General features: G+C 45.8%; 1 protein-coding gene across 1 annotated transcript in view; it reads right to left on the reverse strand.

Moving 5' to 3' along the window:
* LOC144770548 (circularly permutated Ras protein 1-like) overlaps nucleotides 1–25,000 on the reverse strand; it is a 278,089-nt gene that overhangs the window by 63,497 nt on the left and 189,592 nt on the right. The window contains exons 9-11 of the mRNA XM_078655152.1: nucleotides 8,423–8,512; nucleotides 5,058–5,209; nucleotides 2,843–2,924 (exon numbers count right to left, since the gene is read on the reverse strand). Of these exons, the coding sequence (XP_078511278.1) occupies nucleotides 2,843–2,924; nucleotides 5,058–5,209; nucleotides 8,423–8,512 (324 nt within the window). The remainder of the gene's footprint in view (nucleotides 1–2,842; nucleotides 2,925–5,057; nucleotides 5,210–8,422; nucleotides 8,513–25,000) is intronic.

A 25,000-nucleotide genomic window follows, 5' to 3' on the forward strand; every position in this document is an offset into this window, starting at 1 on the left:
ATACTGAAGGTATGTCTACATTTAAATCAGACAGGCCTTCATGTTGGAGGTATGTATACTCTATCGCCGTTGCGATGGAGTAAACATACAACCAACATATAAATGTGGTACTTAATTTCACTAACAAGATTATACAAGTGTATTGGTGTATATACAGGTTAAATAAGTTTGTTTTCTGGAACTTCGAAGTGTTTTAAAAAAATGATGGTAACAAATGGGAATATTTCCTTGATGACTGACATTAGTCCGAAATGTATTATATAATTATTAATTAGCCAGATATATACAATTGTTCACAGGTACCATAGGTTTTTTGATGATAAATTGAATCTATTGATGTAGAGAAACTTTAAAAAAGCCTTACATTACCTGAACCAACAAAAAAATGTTTTAATATTGAAAATGTGTTTTGAACCACATATAAGTCTAACAGGAGCACATAAGGAAGGCAAAAGATGAAACTTCACCCTCCCTGTTTGGGAACTGAGTCGCAGTGGGACCAACCCAGACTGTCAGGAGTGGCCACTCGTATTGCAAAGTGGTGGGGAGGGAGGAGCACAAAAAAGGAAAAAGAATTAGAAAATAAAGAAAGAAAAATGCACTTACCTCAGGTGCACAATGCCCATTGGACTCAAAGGGCTTCAGCCCCCCGAAGGTGTGTGGCAGCCCGGGATGAGACTGCTTCCCGGGCACACACACAGCCACACCTGAGTACTTCACATGTCTTTTAAATACCTTTTGCTTGTTAATGGGGCACTGTTGTTGTTTCACCACCTGCAGCTCCAGTCTGTCTATTGCTTAGAGATTCAGCCTTCCCCGAAATTTTTCGTAGCCCCCCCCCCCCCAAAATGTGGCTCTAGTTGCGCCTCTGACTTACCTGCTCCAACAGCAGCCGCCTTCCCCATGATCCTCGCTGTCCGGATGTCCAGGAACTACTGCGCAAGCTCCCAATCCCAGCACTGTTCACATGCTTGGACTGTTCCCAGCATGTGAGCGTTGCTGGGATTGGTCTGTGCGCCTTGGTTTGGTGCTCAGACATTGACTGGGAACCTGTGTTGGTTTCTCCACCCAGCTGTACAACACGGCTAGGTGGAGAAAGTCCAAGGGGCATATTATCAAGGGCTGGCGATAAACTTATCGTCGCTTTAGCGTCCGTTTACGGGCAAAAAGCGGCGACAACTTTATCGTTTTATCAACAAGGACACGCTAGCGCGTGTTTTTCTGACTTAGCGCCCGTTTCCGGCACACCTAACTTCGCATCGCTAATGCGGTGCAAAGTAGGCCTGCCTGACAGAACTCTGTGGATAAATATCGCAAAGGCAGCTTCGCGATATTAACTACAATGGCCTGGCCGGTGTAGCGGTGGACAAAATTGCACTGACTGACCTTTATCGGTGGATTTTAGCATCTGCTAAAATCCAGTCTTATGTATACATAGCATTGGGGGTGGATTATGGTGATACGACCACAGGGTCATATCAGCAAGGTTATTGTCGTTTACAAGTGAACATCACTGGTTTTCCAGCGTTGTTGGGCCATTTCCCTGCTATCGCTGGAATTTTCATCGCCAATGCGCTAAGTGTTGTTAATACAACGCTAGCTTGGTGATCAATTCCAGCGATAGCTGGCGATGGGAAAACGTGCACTAAGCGCGGTCAGCGATAATTATCGCTGCCGCTTGATGATATACCCCTAAATGTGCAAGACAGTTTGGCCAGCCCTCTGGGGCCGGCCAACCTTCATGAGCACTTGGCAGTGCCCACCACTCCCCCCTTTTCCCTGGTGTTGCAACTGCAGCGTCAGTGCAGCTGGTCACGCCCCTCCCTCGGCTCGCAGTTCCAGCCTGTAGGACCAAATATAAAATGATAATAAAAATGTTTTATTATCGTTTTATTTTTGGCCTTTGCCTCTGCTGGTTTTCAGCAGGGGGAGCAACGCTTCCACCATAACGGAGGAGCTGCCCCTGCAGACTCATACTTTAGGGGCAATCAAATGAGAACCCTTTAAACTGACAATAATAACAGGCATAAATCAGTTGCTGTAATGTAATTCAGTCTGTGTTATGCCATCCACTTTTAATGATTCTAGATTGTGTCTATTCTGTCCTCACTTTTCTCGACTTTATGTGGAAAATGAATACACCATCAAGGGGATAAATTTTAAGTAAAATGCAGAAAATTGAAAATGATCATTTTTATTTTGATTGCTACTAAGGAAATTCCATTTTATCTTTGTTAATGTTAATTGTAGGTTTAGAGATGGTTTTAGGATTATTTGAAGTATCAGGATTAGAGTATATATTATGGTTATATTAAAATATAAGGGTAATTCAGGCTAGCGGATTAAATTAGGAACGTAGTTAGGGTCTTGGTGAGTTTAAGTTAAGCAAGGTAGTGTGTTAGCATTAGGATTGTGCTTGGGTTAAGTTAAAGGCTACGTTTGAGGTTAGGTTTAGTATTAGAATTAGAACTTTATTTAGGGGAAGGCAATGGCAGTGTGTTTTCGAGTAGGGTTTGAAGTAGAATAGAGTAAATCTTAGGGTTGGAAGCAAGAAATGTATTTATTACAGTATGCTTTAAAAAAGTTTTGTATTCAGGATTTGTATTCATATCAATTTTCCTTATAATTGGGTTACTTATAATTTCCAGGTCAACGTAAAACGCTTTTTTATAAGAAGTTGTTCATAATCACGTTCTAATGTATTTATCTTTGAATCCTTCTTTATCATCCAGATCCAATCTAGCTAAAAATAGTGGCTGTGATTTTGCCTATGTGCATTTTAGGTTGCCTGTTTTCCTAGAACACTGCGTCTCTCTTCTCCTCTCCTCCCCTCATCACTTGCCTTAGATCCTGGCTTCTGAGATGCTATTGCTATGGAAACAAGCGCAGCAGGTCCCAATGCTGTGGCTCCAGTTTCTTCTAATCTGAAAAAGAAAGAATAACTAAATTCATGTTTGGGAGACGAAGAAGCTTCCAAGTAAAGACTTGCTCAAATGAACACAGAGTTACTACTCAAGGAAAATAACCAAATGTCCAAACTGCTAAGTGCATCAGAGCAATGTGTGTCTGCATACCTGTGTGTGTGAATGCTGGAATGCATGTGGGAGTATCTGTATGTGCTCTTGGGCACATCTAACAGAACATCTGTATGAGCTCTTGTGCACATCTAACAGACCATCTGTATGTGCTCTTGTGCACATCTAACAGAACATCTGTATGTGCTCTTAGGCACATCTAACAGAACATTTGTGCATACCTGTGTGTCTGAGAATGTTTGTCGTAGTAGCTCTGTGTGTGGGTGTTTCATTATTTGTGGGTATCTTAGTATCAATAGAATATCTGGAAACATGCTGCCCTTGCCAGGTTCTGTATACTCTTGACTTAGGCAGACCGACCCCATGCGTTGTAGATTTGCTTAGCATGGCCTTCTCTTCAACTCCTTCCATCTTTTCCCTACCTACAGATGGCTGACTCGGGTGCTGTGGACTTCTTTAGGGGCAAATATAGGTGCGGCCCGCACTCACATTTTCTCAAAGTTCATCAAATGTAATCGTTTGGGGTGCTATCCTGGTCAGTGCTATGTCCTGAAGCGCCGTGGAAAACATGTACTAAATTGGCTGATATTGAACGTACATCAGTCCCACGATGCAGTCACCACATTTTAGATGATAAAAATCATCGTGAACCAGAAGTAGTACGTCTTAATTCACTTTCATCTCCATTCAAGGTTTTATTATCCATTTAGTCAAGTAGGTAAAAACACGGTGACTCCAATGTACAAATGCATGTATAATGCCGAAGCCTTTTAGACAGCCTGTCGGATTCCCATGTTTTGGGATTATGTGTTAAACCCAATGCATTTCGGGCCTTCGGCCTTCGTCAGGGGTATCTCTGAAGTAAAGAAAAAACATTGTATCGAGAATTGTTTTTAGCGCCTCTGAATAAACATACTCCATTAATAACTAAACTGTGTGAACGTAAACATGCCCTCTCTGGTAAAATAATTCTTCATTACGTTATAGCACTGTGTTTTTACCTACTTGACTAAATGGATAATAAAACCTTGAATGGAGATGAAAGTGAATTAAGACTGACTACTTCTGGTTCACTATGATTTTTATCATCTAAAATATGGTGGCTGCATCCTGGGACTGATGTACGTTCAATATCAGCCAATTTAAGACTTCTTTAGGGGCCCCATGCATCAAACTAAAAACCGGTCGCAAAAGGGCAGACTCTCAGAATCTGCCCCTTTGCAACTGGTATTTTTGCATGTGGGTTGCATCATTCCAAATGCAAAAACTGAAAATTGCATTTAAGGAATCGCAAATTGTGATTCCTTAAATGCACTGCTAGAGCAATTTACAATACGATTTTGCTATTAGAGGTCGCAAATTACCGAAAAATAAAACAGGTCGGTAATTTGCAAAAACTTTGAAAAATGCACTAAAGTGCCTTTTTCAAAGTTACATGTTACACACGCACATGTCCTGGGGCATGCGTGTGTCTGACATGGGTGCACATTACAATTTCAGGGGTGCAACAAGGTGTCCTTTTGACACCTCTGCACCCTTGAATTTGCATGCGCAATTTGTGAGTACCTAATGGGTTCTCGCAAATTGCGCCTCAAGGCCCATGGAAATCAATAGAAAGCCATTCCTTCATTGCGACTCGCAATTTGTGAGTCACTATTTAGGATTGTTTAGAAATTGCTATTTTTATAGCGATTCCTACATGCATAGGCCTTAGCGATTCCTTAATTGCGATTCCTTAATAATTGCAATTAAGGAATCACAAAAGCCTTCCTTGATGCATGTGCCAGAAGATGCTTTAGGCTGCACCTTCCTAGCCTAAGATGACTGACTTAAGATGGCCATCTATTTACAGGTGGTTCAGGCTACTACTTCCTGCCTTAAGATGTTTGACTCTAAGTCCCATATCTGACTCGAGGTGCTGCACACCTCTAAATTGTAATGGCTGTCTCCGGGTGTGTAAGGCAGCCTTAAGAGAGCGGACTCCAAATGAAATGGCTGATCCCAGCTACTGCAGACTCCTACCTTTGGACAGCCGCCTCCAGGTGCTCCAGGCTATCGGTGAGACGATGTGGTAGGGGCTGACGTTGACCCTGAGACCTCAGGTAGTCCTGGTCCAGTAGTTCACAGTCCTGGAGTTTTTGTGGTTCCTGCATCCCGTCCCCGTATAACACCACCTGCAGAATCACAGGAGATTATAGGAACAGGCAGTACACACGGATGTACATCACAGAACCAGCACCAAACACTTTCATGAATCCATCTAACCCCATCCAACCCATGAACTCCCATAAACATTCATTAGGTCTCGCCTACACAGCGCACATGCGCTGAATAGGAAAATGACCTTCAGTAATCGGCACAGCTTTGCGGGCAAAAACATGCACGCGTTGCATTGCTTCGAATGGCAACGCGTGCACGTTTGGCGATTCCCTTGCGGGAGCGAACTTTCAAACCATCTGTTACTAACAGATGGTTCCTGCTCGCTCCCGCAAGGGAAAGGCCCCCTCCTCTCTTCCCTCACCCTGCTGCTTTTAACTTTCAGCGTGCCGCGCAGGCCCCCCTCCTCTCTCCCCCCCTGCTGCCTCGGCGCTTGTTTATTTTACCACAGCGCCCTGGTTCATCATTATTTTTATGGCACCTGCGGGCATATTATCAAGGACCGGTGTTAAAATTATCGCCATAGAAGCCCATGTTAACATCAGAACATGGGCTTCTATGGGAATTAACAAGGGCGTATTATCAAGCCCATTATCGCCATTATATCGGCAGTTTCCTGCCGATAAAACGGCGATAATTTTAACACCGGTCCTTGATAATATGCCCCCTGGTTTCATGGGATTCTTTTGTATCACAATGGCACCCTCTTCTGGAGCCACCATGCAAATAGGTTAAATATGCACGGAGACCACGCTTTGTATTTTAGCATCATTTTTAAATAACTGTGATTGGGCACCACGCTTTAAGTTTTAGCATGGCGCCCGCTTTAAAATCACAGGGAACTGATCAGTTGAGCCATGGAGCTCACTGACCCAGCACTGACTGATCCTCCTGCACTGTGAGTAGTGTTTTGGAGCCAGAGGACACTCTAGGCACAATACGTGGGCAATTAATGCCGGTTGTGGTCTCAGCACGTCAGTTACCAAAGCAGTACAAACTACTCTCAAACACATGCTGAACCTGACAGTGGAGCTGGGGTTTGAGGTGGGGAGGGGTATTGTGTGTGTGCACCACATTGATTCACGTATCTCGCAGTACCAAGTGTGGAAGGTTGCAATGTACAGTGATAAACCAACTTTGCAGGCAGAAACTTGATGGCGGTTGTGTCTGTTGAGAATTAACTTTTGTGTGCTGTGTAGGGAATCTGCTCCTTCCTTCCTTCGCTGCACCCGTACTCTGAGTGTGAGCGGTGGATGCCTTGACTCTTTAGGTTTACTCCTGTTATACGTGCCAATTGGGCCCAATTTTTTGTGTGCTTGGGAATCTTTCCTTGGTGGTGTTCATACAGTTTCTCCTCTTTGTAATGTACGCATGCACTGCTGATACTCGCACAAAGCATGTTATCTGTATCTGTAAAGGTTTCAGGTTTGCTTCTTGTGTTGTACTTGTACTCCGCTGGAAGAAGGCAGACAGTTCCTACTGCTGATTGTGATGCGCCTGTTCCAGGCATGACTGAAGAAAACTCTACTGCTGCCTGTGCTTTTCCTGTTTACTAGCTCCAAAATACTGTCCCTGCTGACAAGGAGAATCTAACAAAAAGTATCTGTAATCACTAGTGGTGTCACGTAATGACCGCCATTACTGGGGGTCAGGGCTGTAAGTGGGGGGTTCTCTAAAAGAGGTGTGGCCAGTGCAATTAGGGGTGTGACTTTAAAACACTTACGCTAAAAATCTGTGTTTAGCATAGTGTGACGCCCGACTAGTATTTTGCTGTTTCTGTCATTGCATCCAGATATGTGATACAAGAAGTAACGTGTTTAAACAGAGAGAGACCCCTTGCCAACAACCAAGGGAGTAGAGTACTATCAGTACAAAAACAAATTATCCCTTGATTCACTCAATCAACAAGAACCTCCTATCAATAGTGGAATTCTTACTTCATATAAAACACATAGATAAACTCAAAAAAGATCTCACTCAAAGTCCCTGAAACACTCAAAGAATGATACTACTATAACATGCAGTGCAAACAAGTCAATTTATTTCTTTAGTACATGTGAATATTATTAAAACACAAATATTATAAAAACACCTATAATAAAACACAATGCATCATTTCAGCATAATTAAAAACAATTCAATTCATCAAATAAGGACATAACAGAACATCTTATGACACTTTTACCACAGAGAACCCTAAAAAATAGGGCCAGTCACTGTGTGCGTATCTGTCCCTGGGGTCTGGGGATGGGGTGAGTATGCATCCCACTCATGTGCTGCCAGGGCCGGCTTCTGTGCTGATTGCGCCTGGTGCAACAATTTTTTTGCGCCCTCTCCCTCCCATATAACCTCCTCCTTGTATTACTTCACAATCACCCTGTAAAAGTGCTCTTCATCTACCCATAGCCCCTCTCTCAAATACATTTCATTTGTTTTAAATAGCTGGTAAAGGCTGGTTTTACTAATGCACTCGGCTAACCACATAAAATACAGATCTGTTCTTTGAGGCATATTAACCCTCTGAACTACTTTAGGGTAGTCAAAACCGCTACTAGACAAAACTCTAATCTCTCTCTAACATGAACATTAATTACAAGAGTGATCATGACATTTTAAATGTGCCTGAAACCTTGACGCACACGGAAAATACAGCAGGTGGTTTTAAACCCTACTTATTGCTAAACACAGCGCCACCCCGAGGTCAGCGCCCCCTCTAGGTCAGCACCCCCCTCTAGGTCAGCGTCCAGTGTGACCCCACCGGTCGCACTGCCTTACAGCAGGCTCTGTGTGCTGCTATCTCAAAGAGACCTTCCGACCATGACTGCCTTTGTCTCAAAGAGATTCACCCATCCTCTCTCTGAGTGTGCTCCTGTCCTGGAGGGATGACAAATGCAAAAAGAACAATGATGGACAGAATGCAGAACAAAGTCATACATTCACCCCAGGACAGAGATCTGGGCCTAAATCCATCGTTTTTTTGCTCACCATGCCATTCCAGTTTGGAATCCAGTTTGGAATCTTTTTGCACCTGTCCTGGAGGGGACACCGCCCACCTTGCCTCAGACGAATTATCCTCACTGTGTTTTCCTCTATAAAAGGATACACCTCTCTGCACCAATCTCAGAGGGATTACCACTATGCCATAGTGTGTGCCCCCGCCTCCCATTCCTCCCTGGAAGCTCCTGTCGCTGAAGGGTTGTCCATCCCGCCCCCTCCCCTGATGCCCGTACCTGGTCACTGAAGGTGACTAGAGCCACTCTGGTCGTGGGACATCTCTGTTTGAGGAAAGCCAGACACTGCAAGAGGCTAGATCTCACCGCCTGCAAAGGAAAGACAGCATCGTTAAAATGGCGCTCTGAATCCTGGGTGGAGCCAGCATCTCCTGGTTTGGACAGTTAGGGCCCAGTGACACAACTTTTGGTGGGACATTGTTCCTGCTGTACGTGGTAAAGGGGTCTGTCTCCTGTGGCGAACATTTTAGACACCCACTAGATCCTGTTTTGCAAAACTGTGTACCAAGTGCTTTCAGCGAGGGCCCTCGTCTACTGTGTGTATGGAGTCTCTATGGGGTCCTGTACCCTCTGTTGAGCAAAGTGCACGGCTATGGCCCACGGGGTATATAGCATTAGATGTGGGCAGAGTCCTGCTGTGTATGTTTGGAGGGGGGGTCTCCTTGTATGCATAGGTAGTCTTGTGCCTCCAGTTATGCACAGTTAAGGGACCCATTGTTTTGCACAGGGATGAGTGCTATGGGGTTGGTGGGAACAGAATCTCCTGCCGTGTCACTCTCGTGCAAAATTATGGAATCTAGGGGCATATTATCAACAAATAGCGATATTTATCGCTAAGTAGGGTTAGCGGCAATTTTTTATCGCGGCGCATCACGGGATTTTATCGCTGGTGATAACGTGCTATTAGCAATGTTCATCTCAAATGCGATAAAATTCCCGGCGATAGCGGCAAAATCTGTGAATATCGCTGAGAATACAGCGATATTCAAGCATTATCGCTAACAGGGTCTTAGCCATTAAATCCACCTCCCATTGGATATAATGGCTAAGAACTGGTCTGAGCAGGTGTTAGTTTTTGGAGATATTCGCGCTTAGCGTGAATATTTCCATCGCTACGCCTGTGTTGGTAATAGGCGATAGCGATGTTAGCGACTGCTAACAGTCGCTAACAGGTTGGGTACGCCCACTGTGCATGTCATTAGCGATAAATATCGCTGACATGCAAAGCGGGCCCCAAACCGCTCGCTGTCGCCTACAAGCTGTCGCTAACTGCTGTTAGCGACAGCTTGCTAATAGGGCGATAGTATTATCGCCGCTTAGCGGACGAAAATGGCTGCTAAAGCGGCAAAAATTGCCTATCGCCCCCCTTGATATTATGCTCCCTAGTGTCTCCTGTAATACTCAGTGAGGCCCCCAGAACCTATTGCGGTGCTCAGTCATATCATATAACACAGCACAACACAACGTAACATAACATATATATATTTGTAAAGCACACGTTCACCCCAGCGTCTCCTGCTGCTGAAATAAGAGATGTTTATTGTTAACAGGTAGAAGGCCTGGTGTAAATGCTCTGCTTAAGCAACAGGGCTTAGAATCTTCTTGTCGGCGGAAGTAGTGAGTATGGTGCTTCCTTGTATGCACAGATGGGTCTCATGTGTCTCACAATGTCCTCGGCTGAACACTATATACGCCCAGGGGTCTCTTGTTCACAGTTAGAGGGACCCACTGCCTTCTGGAGCCAAAATCCCGTGCTGCACGTGGTTCGGGGTGATGTCATACATCCTGCAGTGCACATGAAATGACCCCGCTCACTCGTTTTGCACAAAGAGGAGGAACAGTCAAAATTAAAACCGGAAGAGAATTGATAAGTTTTATTTAGTCTACAATGAAATTCGAAGTATCCGAAGAAAGAATGCACCGCACAGAGGCATCTATTGTAAATTCCATCTCATCTGGTGAACAGCGGAGTTTTTTTTTTTTTAATTTTTTTTTTTTATTAAAACCTTTATTGGTCAATAACACATAGTACACTGCTTAATGCCTACAACCCACGTCAGTAGGCCGGCAGCTATGACATGCCTTATGAAGATGCATATGTGTTTCCGGCGGGGGTATACAGCTAACGCAGCATGATGCATACAACCCATCCGGGCCGGCCGCGATGTATCTAGACGTGGGCCATAGAGGAAGCTTTATCTTACCAACATGATCACAATGCGGTTTATAAGCAACAAAGCCTTGAGGTTACTTTTAACTTTTCAATCAACTTTATAACATATTATTCACTTTTCCTTCCCCTAATGAGGCCACCATACGAAGTATGTGGCGTGGTGGATCTTGTAGTGTGGAGTGCCAGTATGTTGTCCTGTAACAGTTTGTAGTGCCGGGCACTCCCGGTATTACAATTACGCACCCTGTAAACATCACTCATTGTCAGGGAAGGTATAACTTTTTGTACCATTCAAAGAATCTGATGTTGTGCCATGTCATGGGTGTGTTGTAGTGAGTGTTTCCCGGATTGAGACAAGCTGTAATGAAACAAAACAGAGGGCGGGGGGGGGGCTAGCAGCCTCGTAATCCGTTCCTCCTGTGCAGCTGTTGGCTTGTGTTCAAGGGTGTCACGGGCGATGTGTCATGTGCCTATTCATGTGAGTCCTGCGCATTTTCCAGAAGGGGGAAGAAATTTAGAGGGTGTGTGCGGGAGTCATACTGCTGCGTTGTGCAGGGGAGTGGGTCCTGGGGGAGAGGCGGTGGTGCGGTTACCGCTACTCATCCCTCCACTATCTTCCTCTTCGGATTCGTCGTTATCTTGTGCCTGAATCAGATATGTAGTGAGGGGGCCCCATAGGTCTTTGGGGCGTGACTTATGAGGTAAAAGGTCAGCGTAATTGTGGAGTTGTTCCTGCCACGTAGACATAGTACTAAGCCAGTCCTTAAATGTAGGCCACCATTCCCTACCCCATCTACACGCCACCTGTCGTTTAGCCAACAGGAGGCTTAGTGCATAAAATTTTCGGTGTGTTTTTATTGCCGGGTTAGTGTGTCCGAGTAAGGCTATTTCAGGACAAGGGTCCGTGGGTATTCCGATCATTACCGATATAGCCTCAAACACTTCTATCCAGTACGAGGCAACTGCTCGGCATTTCCATGCTATGTGTATGAAGTCTGCGCCAGGTCTGCCACATCTGAGACAGCGATCGTTGTCTCTGAGACCCAGTCGGTGCAATTTGGCAGGTGTGAAGTAGAGCCGGTGAAAGAATTTATAGTGTACTAATCTAAGGCGAGCGTTGCCTGTCACGGCGTGTGTGTGAGAGCAGCTCATCTCCCATTGCTCGTCCGTCATAGGATCGTCCAGGTCAGCGTCCCAATCTTGCCTAGCTCTGAGGGGGGGTGGAGATGGAGCTATTTGAACAAGTTTGTACAACATAGAGACCACATGCTTTGGGGTATCTGCCCGGAGTAGGGAATGCAGAGGTGCCATGATTTCCGGCTCATCCGGGAAGTTGGGTGTGATGTATTTAATGTTTTGCCGGAGTCGAACATAAAGGAAAGTATCCATCATTGTGGGGGAACTGTCTCCAAAGAGCTGCACTGCCGTGCGGAAAGTACCTTGGAGGTAGAGATCTCCCCAGGTGTAAATAGCTAGTTTGGCAAGGAACTTACGTCCTATTTCTTCACGTGCAACGCTCACTCTGGGATCGTTTGCCAGCACCATGAAAGGTGAGTAAAAGAATTGCACTTCCATATGCTCTGCAATACGCTTCCAAGCCCTGACAGTACAGTCTACCATAGTGGGGTCCCTGTCTTTCATACGGGCTGTCGTGTAAAGATATCCCGAAGGTTGTTCCGGTCTCATGTACCCATCTTCAACCGCCAGGTGGGCCATGAATGGAGGGGGGTGGAACCAATATGAAGCGAAATGCCCTTGGGCACAGTCATAGTATTTTCGGAAGTCTGGGACTTCAAACCCTCCTTGGTGGTAGGGTAGCATTAGCGTCTTCAAACTGAGTCTGGCCTGTTTGCCTCCCCAGATAAGTCGCGACATCTGAGAGTCGAGGGCGCGAAAGAAACATGAGCCGGGGCTATAGGGTATGTTAGTGAAAAGATACAACAGTTTGGGGAGAACCACCATTTTTACAAGGGAAATGCGGCCTGCCATTGACAGTGGAAGATGTATCCATTTGGTTACGTTGTCTGTCAGTTTGTCTAGCGCTGTTCCGTAGTTGGCTCTGATAAGGGTCTCCCGGTTTCTGGTGACTCTGATTCCTAAATATTTTATTTCCTCAGATTCCCACTCTAGGGGGTAATCTAGAGGAAATTCCTCGGTCCTGTCAGTCAAGGGGAACATGGCCGATTTTGCCCAGTTTATCTGTATCCCCGCTATTGCCCCGAACTTGGTTATCTCCCGTAGCAAGGGATTTAGATTTTCTTGTGGTCTGTCCACATAGAGGGTCATGTCATCTGCATATAACGCGATTAGAAGTTGCCGTTCCGGGTAAATGAGGGAGCGATGTTTGCGGTGTTGCCGGAGTTTAGCGGCTAGGGGTTCGATGGCGATCGCAAAAAGTATCGGGGACAATGGGCAGCCTTGCCGGGTGCCTCTTCGAATCTCAAATGGAGCAGAGCGGGCACCATTGAGCAACACCGTAGCCTGGGGTTTACAATATAGTAGCCGAATCCAGTCTAAGAAGTTAAAGGGGACACCCATCCTTTCGAGCAGTGCAAGAAGGTAATCCCACTCCAGGGAGTCGAACGCCTTTGTGGCGTCTAGGAACACAGCAGCTGCTTCACAGTTAGGATTAATATACTGCAGCACCGTTTGGAGAGTACGCAAGTTATGGGATGTGGCGCGGTTCGGGACGAACCCTGCCTGGTCTGGAAGAACGAGCCGCTCCATAAGGAGGTTGAGACGCGCAGCGAGAACGTTTGCTAAAATCTTACTGTCTGTATTTAACAATGAGAGAGGCCGGTATGAATCGCATTGTTCTGGTGGTTTACCTGGTTTCAGCAATGACGTTATTAGTGCTTCACGCATTGTAAGCGGGAGTGAGCCTTCCTCTAACGTGGCGTAAAAGACTTGCTTCAGTATGGGTGCTAGCACATGTATGAAGGTTTTATAAAAGTCAATCGGGAGGCCATCCGATCCCGGCGCCTTCCCGGACTTCATGGACATGATTACGTCCTTGATCTCATCAAGTTCAAGCTCATGATGAAGGAATTTTTGCTGGGACGGTCCTAGCCAGGCAATTGCGGTGTCTTCCAGGTATTCCTGCAAGTTGAGTGTGTCAGTTCTATGTGAAGTGTAAAGCGAGGTGTAGTGTTCAGTTAGCACTCGGAGCTGCTCCTTGAGATCTCGTTGTGGTATGTCGTAAGTAGGGACGTAATTTTGGTACCTAGGGGCTCTGACTGCAGCAGCAAGCGCTTTACCTGGCCTGTCTCCTTCTCCATATACTCGAGCAGTGAAGGACTTCCCCAGAAATTTGCATTCTTTATCTGCCAAGTCAGAGTAGTCATTCAGTTTTTCCCTAAGCTGAGCCTGAGCTGCGCGGTCTCTGTCTCCCCAAGCTATCTCTTGCTCTAGCTGTCTGAGCTCGATTTCTAGCTTGCGTATGTCTGCTCGCAGTGCTTTTAGAACTCCCCCTCCTTTGGCTATACAACTCCCCCTGATCGTCACTTTGAAGGCCTCCCAAACAGTAGTAAGACTAGAGACTGAATTAACATTCCGTTCGAAAAACTCTGTGATGTCTTGTTCTAATTCAGCAGCAAAGGCAGTATCGGTAAGATGTGCGGGGTTCAGGCGCCAATTCAGGTAAGGGGCCATAATGAGGGGAATCTGCAGGGAAAGTAGGACCGGCGAGTGATCAGAGAACGTATGCGCCAGGTGATGTGCCTTGGTTAACCATGGGGACAGTCCTGCTGACAAGAATATATAGTCTAGGCGGGCCCATGTGGAGTGGTCTGCTGAGTGATGGGTGCCTTGCTTGGCAGTGGGGTGTAGGTGTCGCCACGCATCGACCAAGTGGTGTTCATTCACTATTCCCAAAAGTAATCGTTGAGTATTCGTGTAGTGAGAGGCTTGCGGACATGATCTGTCCATCCCAGGTATTAGAGCCGCGTTGAAATCCCCCCTAGTATCACGTGAGCTATCCCCAGGTCCTGTATTTTCCCCCACAATGTGAAAAGAACAGTCGGGTCATCAGTGTTAGGGCCGTAATAACATGCAAACAATATTGAATGTGCGTGTAATTTCCCCCAGATCATACAATAACGCCCCTCGGAGTCTATCTCAGTTCCAGCCGGAGTGAAATTCGTCCCCCGTCTTACAAGAATTGCCACCCCTCAAGCGTAGTTAGAGTAAGATGAGAACGCCTTGCACGTTGCCCATTTTGAAGCGAATGAGGGGGATCCGCCTGGAGTTAAGTGTGTCTCTTGCAACATAGCGATGGATATCCCATGTCTGTCCAGATACCCCAAAATCTGTCTCTTCTTCCTCGGGTTATTTAACCCACGTATATTCCAGGAGGCCACCTGGAACTGCGAGGCTGATTGCGGTCCAGCTACGTCCCCCATATATCCATCAGAAAACATGTATAACAAAGGTCTACAACATCCATGTTTTTATAGCATTTGCCATCAAATATGCAACGTGATCCCCAACTTCCTTCTTGGCATGCCCAACAACAGGAATGAATGACAAATAGTTATTTCGTGCAAGCATCGTGTTGGAACACTTCCCCTCCCACTCCGGCAACCCCAACCCGCCGGGCATTTGGAACCCACCCATCCCCAGCTATCCCACCCTCTCCCCACCTTAGAAACAGAAGTAATGTTACAAATTCCCCCACTCTACGAGCAGAAGGGGGGTATTGGGGCTCGCCCATCGGGGGTCAGTTCTAGGGGCACCCAACCTGCCATCCACCTCCCTACTTGCACCCACTAGGAGCCAGGTATGTACCCGGTCTCTCTGCGTGGGACGGAGGTGGGTGATCGAGCACAAAAAGTTATAGAAACCGGATTATGCAATAGTTTTAAAGTGTACCTCACCAGATTATTGGAGTCTTGCTCGTCAATACTCATCTTAGGTGTAGCAGACGTTATGGCCGCATTTTATTCTTGCTGGTTCATGGGCGAGGGGGATCTGGAGCGATGTCTTTCAGCACTTTCTCTGGTTTTGTCTTTTTTGTGTTGTTTGACGAAATCCTCTAAGCATGGGCGGATTTTGCGGATTGGCAATCCGCGAACTTGCGTATTTACGGATTCGCAATCCGCGAAGATCCGCGAACTCTAGCGGATTTGCGGATTTTTCCGTTTTTTGTGTTGGCGCGTGTTCGCGCCGATTTTGGGACAAGTTCGCAATTGCGAACTTACTTTTCGGCTTGCAACGGCCGCGACTATGTTGTTTCTACGTCTGGTTTATCATCACAGGTTCACAGCACCCTCTGTTTCACCACTGCCACCCTCTGGGACACCCATGCCACCCTCTAGTACATCCTCACAGGCACCTATTAGGTTTATTTATTACTGTAGATTATGGTGGTTGAAAAAAGCTAGCACACCTGCCCTTCTTCAACTGCCATCAATTAATTTGTGTTTCATTAATGTGTCAGTAATTTTGAAAGTTCCAGTCTGGCTGGCACCTGCTTCCTTCCTTATCTGTAATTTGCTTTTTGTTGCAGTGAAATTTTTTTTTTACAGGACCTTTATGGTGCTATTCTATGAGCCTGCTGTTTGGGTCATAGCAGGGTCATAGAATTGTTGCAAACTCTGGAGGGGCCCATCAGGAAGCACTACCTTGAATGTTACTAATGTTAAGTTTGAACTTTTGCACCTGCTCATTGCTTTCATTTTAGCTAAAATCGTTTTTTTTGCAATTTCGCGCGTTATTTGGGGCGCGAATCCGTGCGAGATCGATTTCGGAAGCCGCGAATACGTGCGAATACAAAATTGTTTTTGTTGCGACGTGTATGTTCGCGTGATCTTGCGCGTGTTCGCGAGGCGCTTCTAGCTTTTCGTTTGCCAAGTTACCCTATCGGTCGTACACGGGCGCGGCCATCTTGTTGGCGTGACGTAATTCCGTTTCCGCCCGCTATGTGTAATCTCGCAAAGTGTGCTGCTCGCTAGTACAATTTCGCGCGTACTCGCAAGGAAAATCTCGCGCGAACTTACCCACGCGGTCGTGAACGGGCGCGGCCATCTTGTTTCTCATTCATTGCTATGGTTCTGGGCATGCTTTCTGTATCCTCTCTCAATCTCTGCCATCCTTTGCTTGTTTGAAGTTTTTTTGATCTAATTTTACTTATTATCTAACCCTCTATTTTTCTAGCTCTATATTTTTGTGTTTTCTGCAGCTTTTATTTACTTTTAAACTACTTTTTTAAACTCTTTTCTTTTCTTCTTCACTATTCTATTTCTTCTTTATCATTTAAGTTTATTTCTGCCCAGACCATGGTAAAGGGAGCCGGGAAGCACCCTGAGAAGGGGAAGGGTCCCGCACCCCGTGCCCGGCTCCCGTGCGGGCGTTTAAGGGGGGAGCAAGTGGTCCCGAGGGAGATCTTCAGCGCGGAGGAAGTGGCGGCACTGATCTTCCATGTCCAGCGCCGCCTCCCCAAGACGATCCTGGGAGGCGGCAAGATCGCGACCGGCTATGGCATCCGGGAGCGCCGCCAGCGGTGGGAGAAGGTGTGCCGGGCCATGTACAAGATCTCTGGGGTCCGGCGCACATATAACCAGGCCACCCACCGCTGGACCGATGTCATGGACCGGGAGCGGGACTTGCTGGACGCGCTCGGCGTAGAGGTCCCCGGGCTTGGTGAGTAGTAGTAGTAGTACATTTACTACTCTGTTTTATCCTGCTCTGTTATTTGCAAATCTTTGTTCTTTACCAAGAGCAATAATGCTGCCGATTACATTGAGGTAAATTATATTTCAAAATCTTCTATGCATTTCATTTTCAGGTGCACTGCTCTCCTTCTCAGTAGCCTTGCTTGCTACTATGCTTCTTTGTTTTGTATGTTGTGTTCAGAAGCATTTCATTGGCCTGAGAAATTATGTATGAGTGTACTGTAAAGAAAAGAACTGCGTAATGCTAGACAGTAAGGGTCATATTTTCAATTACCGGCGCATCCCTGCAAAGTAGCAGGGATGCGGCAGTAATTGTGTGCCATGCCACCACCACCCATTGGCCCAAAACGTCACAGAAGCCTTACGCATCTGTGCCGTAAAGGCAGCGCATTGCTGGAGTTGCGTGCCAACGATGGCGCAGCTCCAGCAATGCTCTGGGGTACCCTATCTCCCCAATGCTGCATCAAGCCGTACGTCGGCTTCAAGCGCGCAGGGTTTGAGTCATGCATCATTGTCCTAAAAATGACTGATTGACATCTTGTAGATTTCCCTCAGCCACTTTTAGGATTCGTTCCTGCGCAGGTACGCCCTCCCTTGCGCCGGAACGCCCCCTGATGGCGCAGGGCTTTACAACGTGATGCATCGCCCATATGCCCATATGTGTTTTTTTTTTTTATATATACGCCGCACCAACACCATGGCGAGTCTTTTGTTCTGCCGCTGCGTCAGAAAAGGCACGCAACAATGGAGGAAAATCAGCCGCAACTTCCGCAAGGGACTTATAAATCAGCCCCAACAGACTGAAGTCCAGTGTCCTTCCTTTAGACAGTCACATGGCTATCAGAAGAAATAGTGGCGGTGGTGGCGGGTGGATTGATAGTTTGAGTATTCACTGATCTGCAAGCAGGATGGACTTTGTCTGTCACGTGTTGCGCACTACTGCCTGCAGTGCCAGGCCTAGGCAAACCTCTTTAGTAGTCTGTTTATTGAGTTACATAGGAACTTTCTAAGTCAACGTTCCGCAAATCAGGCAATACGAATAACGTAGTATACCACATGAGATAGATCCCGTGGAATAGTTGTCTATCTATTTGCTATTTTTCCAAAATATGTTGTTATTGTTCTTTTGAAATGTTTGATTTGGTTGAAAAATCTCATCCATGTTTTATGGTTTTTCTTTCTTTCATGTTGTACATCAGCTCCCCCCAAGGGCAAGAGGACACAGGAGGAGGGTGCTGAGGATGCAGGCCAGGATCGGGCAGGCGAGGGCTCCTTTGCTGGCCCCAGTAAGTTTACATTTTACTAAACAGTACCTATTTTTTCCTAGCGTTCCTCATTCGATTTTTTCTAAATCGTCTTTGATCTTCTTGTAGACTGGATATAAATTCTTATCCTGCCTCGAATATGACTCCCTGTGGTATTACTAGACTATTCTTATTAGTCTGTCTGTGTAGCTAACTAAGATTGGACATTTGGCAATTCCATTGGACTCCCATTATATTCAGCAATACCTCTATGCACTGTCTCCTTACTGACTAGATAGTGTGGCAGAGTCATTCAGCTCCCGAAGTCACCGATTATAGATCCCCAATGATCTCTAGATTATCGTACGCAGGACAAGAGAGTAGTACGGAGTCACAGCACAGTCAAGAAGTGTCAGAGGCACTCATGCTTGCAAAAATTCCAAAACCTTTAGCTCATCCACTCTAGTCTAGAGGAACAAAAACCACAGAGTCTATTTAAGTGTAAAAGCTTTATTAAAAGTAAACACATTTATTAAAATCTACTTTGTCATAAAACTATTTAACTGTAAACGGAAAAGTGGTTAGTGCTGACGATTAATTGGACACATTTCTTGTGGTCGAGCCGAACTCTCACCTAGTTTGAACTTGATCCTGGTCGTGTTCTTAGGACTCAGGAGTCAAGCTTCTGTCTGTTAGGAGAAAAAGTGGTGCGTGTTAAAAATCAAAAGCAAGCATTCATCAGTTGTGCATAAAAGTGCAGCAAGACAACAGCCTTCCCTGGAAAATGGGACATTTTTACTATGGAGTAGACAGTCACAAATTATTACATTGTATTCTGTTTTTTTAACATTTCTCCTAGACCAAATATTATATAGTAGTGAGTGGTGTATTCTAACTTTCTTAAATGTACTTTGTAGGTGTAACATCTGGTGACGGGGCCAGCGCGGAGGTGGCTGTGTTGGACTTGGACTCGGAGGCCTCTGGGGAGGAGGCGGCGTTAGAAGAGCTGGTGGCCGTTCCTGTGGGGGATCAAACGGTGGTGGCGGAAACAGGTAAGCTATATATTCCTTACTTATTGAGATTGAAGACTGCATAGTGTGCTTTCTGCACGGGTGTATTACAATTACAAATCAACCAGGTAGTAGCCTCCTCGAAATGTACTTCGACTTAGCTGTGAAGTTTTTGGTGAGAAGAATCCCAATAAGTTCTTAGACGAACGTGATGGATGGGGTGAACGAAAAGCGAAAGAAGGGTGTAAGTAAGTGGGACGCGAACTTGTATGATGGCTGGCAAAGAAGAACGATATGTGTTTGCTTGGACCCAGAGGTGGCTGGGAAGGAAAGAATATGGTATGGTGCATGGCTGGGTCAATGATGAAGCAAGGATGGGTGGAAGGACAGCAGCCTGGGTGGGTGAAACAGAAACTGTATGTGTGCGTATACTTTGAATGAATGGATGCCTGGAGCATGGTATTCTCTGACTCTTACATAGCAAATGTGTATCTAGAGAGAGTAGATGGTCGCCAGGTGAAGTAAGTGTTACCTTGAAGAGCATGTACCACCGCACCCGCACGTCCGTCCCAGTGCAGGGAAGGCAAGGAAAAGAAATTGTAAATGTGTCCAATACTACCATGAATAGTAGCAGTACTTTGTATTGCGTTTGCATTCACAGCATATATCTGGTTATTACGGTGGACACTCCGTACCTCTCTTAATAACTTTAGTTTACTTGTAGTACGTCATTCATGTGTGGGTGTATCACTGTGTTCACTCAATATTAAGCAAAGCACCTAAAGTCATCTCATCTGTCATTAAATACGTCCCATGTGAAGTGATAGATAATCAAATTAGTTAGCTTCTTCAGTTTCCTTTTCTAGTACTCATTTGCACTGTAGGGTGAAAGGTAAATTAATTAAGCAGTAGCCCTTGTAACAGAGTATTCTCAGTGCCACCCGTAATAGAAAAGTAATAGCTTCACCACCTGCATGTACTGGACCGGTACAGTAACGCAAGTCTGTCTCCATCATCATGGTGTGCAACTTTTTTTCTCGGGTGCAACTTCACTGTGCTGTGTCCATGTCATTCTGCCGGCTTGCATAAGATAACGTACCCATTTCCCTAAACAAGAGAGAAGAAGAAGAATAAGACTGGTGTACTGTCATAGTCGACTGTAATGGAAGTCCATAGTGGTCGTAGAATTAGTTCATTAAACTACCACTACTGTTAGAGCAAGGATGCAGAAGTGGGAGGTTACATAGATACTGTCCTCAATAGTTATGTACTGTGCTTTCAATTTGCTACTTGTACTCTGTGACCCAACTTTCGGCTCAATCACTTTGTGTTATTAATAAGGAGCATTGGTTACAGACTATGTCTTTCTTTCTTCATATAGTTGCTCCTTCCAAATCAACAACAAGGAGGGAGCAGGCTAGATTGGCCCGGCAACGGAGGCTGGAGGCCACAGTCGCCGAGTATCGGCGGCTGGTGGCCCTGGAGGAGGAGGAGGACACGCAGTCGAGCGGGGCAACATCTTCGACTGTGACCACTGCATCCTCCTCCGTGACTAAACCAGCGGGACCGAGCCGGGCTAAGAAAGCCGACCGCCACCGCCAAGCACCCGAAATACCAGCTGCCCCCCACAGGAGCTGCAAGGAACGCCAACGCCGCCTACGAGTCCGCATGTCCAACCTGGAGCAGGAGGTCCTGAGGTATAAGACCTTGGTTAAGGGCCTCCGCTCCGAGCTTGCCACCCTCCGCAAGGAGTATGATGCCCATGCCGCATCATGCACCAGCACCAGCACCCTCCAGTAGTGGAGTGTCCCTTGCCCTTTTTTTATAGACTTTTGGGGGGTGGGATTTGGGAGTTGGGATCGTTTTGGGACGTTTCAGAGACAATCGTTGGGGTTAGGGTGGGTGAGGGAGATTATTTTGTTAGGGATAAATAAATATATTTTTCAACTTTATCTGACCATACCTGTTTTTTACTGCTTTTCAGTCTGGTGGGTGGGGGGCGGGGGTGTAACAGTAACTTTGTTTTCCTGAACAGTCGTAGGACTTTAGTAGTACAACCGTCAATCTCTTGTCTACTCCGAAATAATACTCCATTATACTACCTCCCACCAAACGCTTATCTTACCTGTAATTTGTGTTAGAAATTAGGGCTAGGCCCAGGGCTGGCTCCAGGTGAAATGGGGATTAACGTTGTCATTCCTGGGCGGGTGACATTTCCTCATTGCGGTGTTACTAGTGGTGTGACACAGTGGCAGTTGCATGCCTATGGAAAAAAAGAAAACGAAACCTTGTTTGTACTCCTTACTGTAGCATTACAACGGTTACGGTACGATCGAGAAAATAGCAGGTGACAGTACACTAGAACAGTGCCATAATGTAGCCTAACAAATGGTAAAGTATTGCAAGTATAACTAGTACTTGCGTTGAATTTATTTGACATTGGCTACTACTACTAGAAGATATAGTACTGAAGCTGAGTAAGTCTAGAAGATATCCTCGTATTCCTTCACCAGCCTGTTGCTGCTATCACCTTATCCTCCCCAGCAAGTGTGTGGAATTATTGATGTCATTTTAGTCAGACATCAAGCAAAACAACACAGCCCGGGGGAAGAGGGTTAGGGTTTGTAAAATGGATGGGAATGGGGGTTTCTTTTTGGGTAGGTTTTGTTGAGAGAAGAAAAAAAAAGCAGAGCATGGACAAACAATAATTGAAGATACAGAGTTTACAGACAATCTTTGGTTACAAACTAAAGGTAAGCACATGCAGTCACACTCATAGAATAAAAGACAACAATGGATACTGTATCTGTATTGCGTATGTTGTTGGAGTTGTCCTGTTGAAATTGGTAAGTAAGTTGCATGCAGCAAACAATTCCTCTTATTGGCGGCACTCCTCCATTCCAGCTGACGCTTCGTCCATCAATGTGGTGGTGACCACTGACAGAAGAGACACCCGGTCCACTGCCTGCCTGGCGGATGTTGACTGAAACCCGGCCTGTAATTATTGAACGGAAAACAGGAAGTGCTATTACAATACCACTGATAAATAAATAAAAGGTATGTACGCTGTGTGGTTCAAAAAGTGACACTTTGATTTCCCTAATAGACAGTACAATATTTTTGAAATTGCGTGCTCTGTCTGAGTCACCTTTTTAAGGATCAATAAGTATGGCCAAAATATTATAGCGGATCTTTCCCCTCAAGGTGGGTGTACTACTGTGTTTTAGAACAAAATTTGACCTTCCCAGCAATGCTCCCACCAAGACCCTTACTAAAGCCAGTCGCAAAAATGTAGAAGAACCCAATCATATCTCCAAAAACGATGCCTAGCAGAAAAATGGTTACAAAACGTACTTTGAAAGTAACAGTAGACCCAAATACAGACCGTGGATTGTATTCAAACCACTTGCCTGCAAGCAAAAGTATCCATAGCCAGCATCGCTCCAACAGTGCTCTACAACAACAGAACCGCGTTGCAATCGAACCCCCCTAAACACATGCAATCCTGCTGCTAGGGCTAACCCTAACGAACCCTAACTTACAAAAAGTGCCAAAACTGGTGTTTCCTTATGGATTTTGTCCAACTAACTTCTAGCCGGTATTAGACCTTCCCAGGAATGCCCCAGGCAAGACCCGCCAACCCACCCGGAAAAAAACACCCGACACAACACCACCAAACAGCGAAAAAGCTAAATCTCATACTTACAATGTCTCTCGGCCTTCGGTCCAAACGCGGCGCTGTGCAGCTAGGTCGTCATCATCATCAATCATCATAACTCCTGTTTTCCACCACGGATTTCCTGAAAAGCAAATGCAATCAAGATTAGACTGTCGCAGCAGTGCTTCGACAGAGACCCCGGCCGCAACCCACCCACGAACAGCAGGAAGCCCCCCAAAACGCTACATTGAGCAAGATGTCTGAAGAAATGGCAAAAAAAAGGCTGTTCCTTATGGATTTTGTCCAAAACACTTGTATCCGGTATTAGACCTTCCCAGGAATGCCCCAGGCAAGACCCGCCGGCGCCAACCCACCCGCAAAAAAACACCCGACAACACCCCCAAACAGCGAAAAAGCTAAATCTCATACTTACAAGTTACAATATCTCTCGGCCTTCGTTCCAAATGCCGCGCTGTTCAGCTAGGTCATCATCATCAATCATCATAACTCCTGTTTTCCACCACGGATTTCCTGAAAAGCAAATGCAATCAAGATTAGACTGTCGCAGCAGTGCTTCGACAGACACCAAAAATTACACACAAACCCCCGGAACCCCGCCAAAGAGCACCTCAAAGGCAAGCAAGTCAGCAAAAACGGCAAGAAATTTCCACCTCATATTTGGTCCAAAACACTTTTGTCCATTATTAGAGCTTCACAGCAATGGGCCCAAAACCGTCAACTCACCCGCAAAGAAGTACAACACCCCCACAAGTGCTGAGTCTTTCTTCATTGTGCGTAATCCAGCACTCTGCTTGGAGGTAAATCGCAGTCTGGAGGAGGAGGATAGAGGAGCATGTTCTTCAGAACTTGTGAACCTGAGGAATGTAGACTGCGGCACCTTCAAATCAATAAGCAAACAAGTGAAGACAGTTCTGATGATGGTCTTGTTTTTGGGATTAGGTGATTAAAGTTTGAATTAAATTAACTGTGCAAAACAAAGAAAGAGAGACACAAAGCACACAGGAATAAAAGTGAATAAGGACGAAAAAGAAAGTTCTTGATTGATTGTCTCATTTTCAGGGCTCGGTGTCAGGGAATAAGAACAAGATTTCGTCATCATACTCTGCGAATTCAGGCTGGATGAGGTCAGTGGCACCGAACAGAGAAAAAATCCCCTCATCTACGTTGCTGTCCTCCTCGTCTTCATGTGGCGTGCTTTCTCGCACTTTGTAATCTGGTGGTATGAGGTGCTGATTCATCTTGATCATTGTCAGCCGCTCCACATTTTTGGGCGATAGGCGGCTCCGTTTGGGAGTTACAATGCCACCAGCAGCACTGAAAACACGTTCAGAAGACACACTTGCGAGTGGGCAAGACAAATAGTTTATAGCCAGGTTGTAGAGCTGTGGCCACAATTGTTTTTTGCCATGCCAATACTGCAATGGCTCCTCATTAAGAAAGACCACTGTTGAGTCATTCAGATAGTCCTGCACCATCGACTCAAGGTCATCAACTGTTCCTCCACTTTGCTTACTTTTTGCTGTGCCTGTGACATTTTTTCGAGAACCATACCCCATCAAACTTAGCCAATCCTCCTCCCCAGCCACTGTTAGTGTTGTCATTGTGTGTGGTGCAGATGATCCAGTTGCCGGTGTCTTTAACGGCTGAGAGGTCACTTGTGCCCCAGCCACAGGTGCAGAAGTGGATTCTTGTGACTGCGGATGGCCTGCTGATGCTGATGTACTGGCTTCTCCTTCAATAACCTGCCGTTCTTTTTCAAACCTCTTGGCTGACCAGGCTAACCAATGTTTGTACTTTTGAACATCTGCATCAGCGAAAGGAAAGAATGCGTTGTCTGCCAGCGCCTTTTTGTAGCGTGGATCCAGAATAGTAGCACAAATGTAATGCTGATCTGAGTTGATGTTTTTAAGACGTTCATCACCACGTAGGCGATGTAATAATTTCTCAGACAAAATGAAATGGTTTTTTTTTTTTTCATCTTTTTCAAACTCAGAAGAAACCGCCATCAGTTGGTGCTCCA

The sequence above is a fragment of the Lissotriton helveticus genome, chromosome 7 (genome assembly GCF_964261635.1).
Source record: "Lissotriton helveticus chromosome 7, aLisHel1.1, whole genome shotgun sequence".
In the NCBI taxonomy this organism is placed as follows: Eukaryota; Metazoa; Chordata; class Amphibia; order Caudata; family Salamandridae; genus Lissotriton; species Lissotriton helveticus.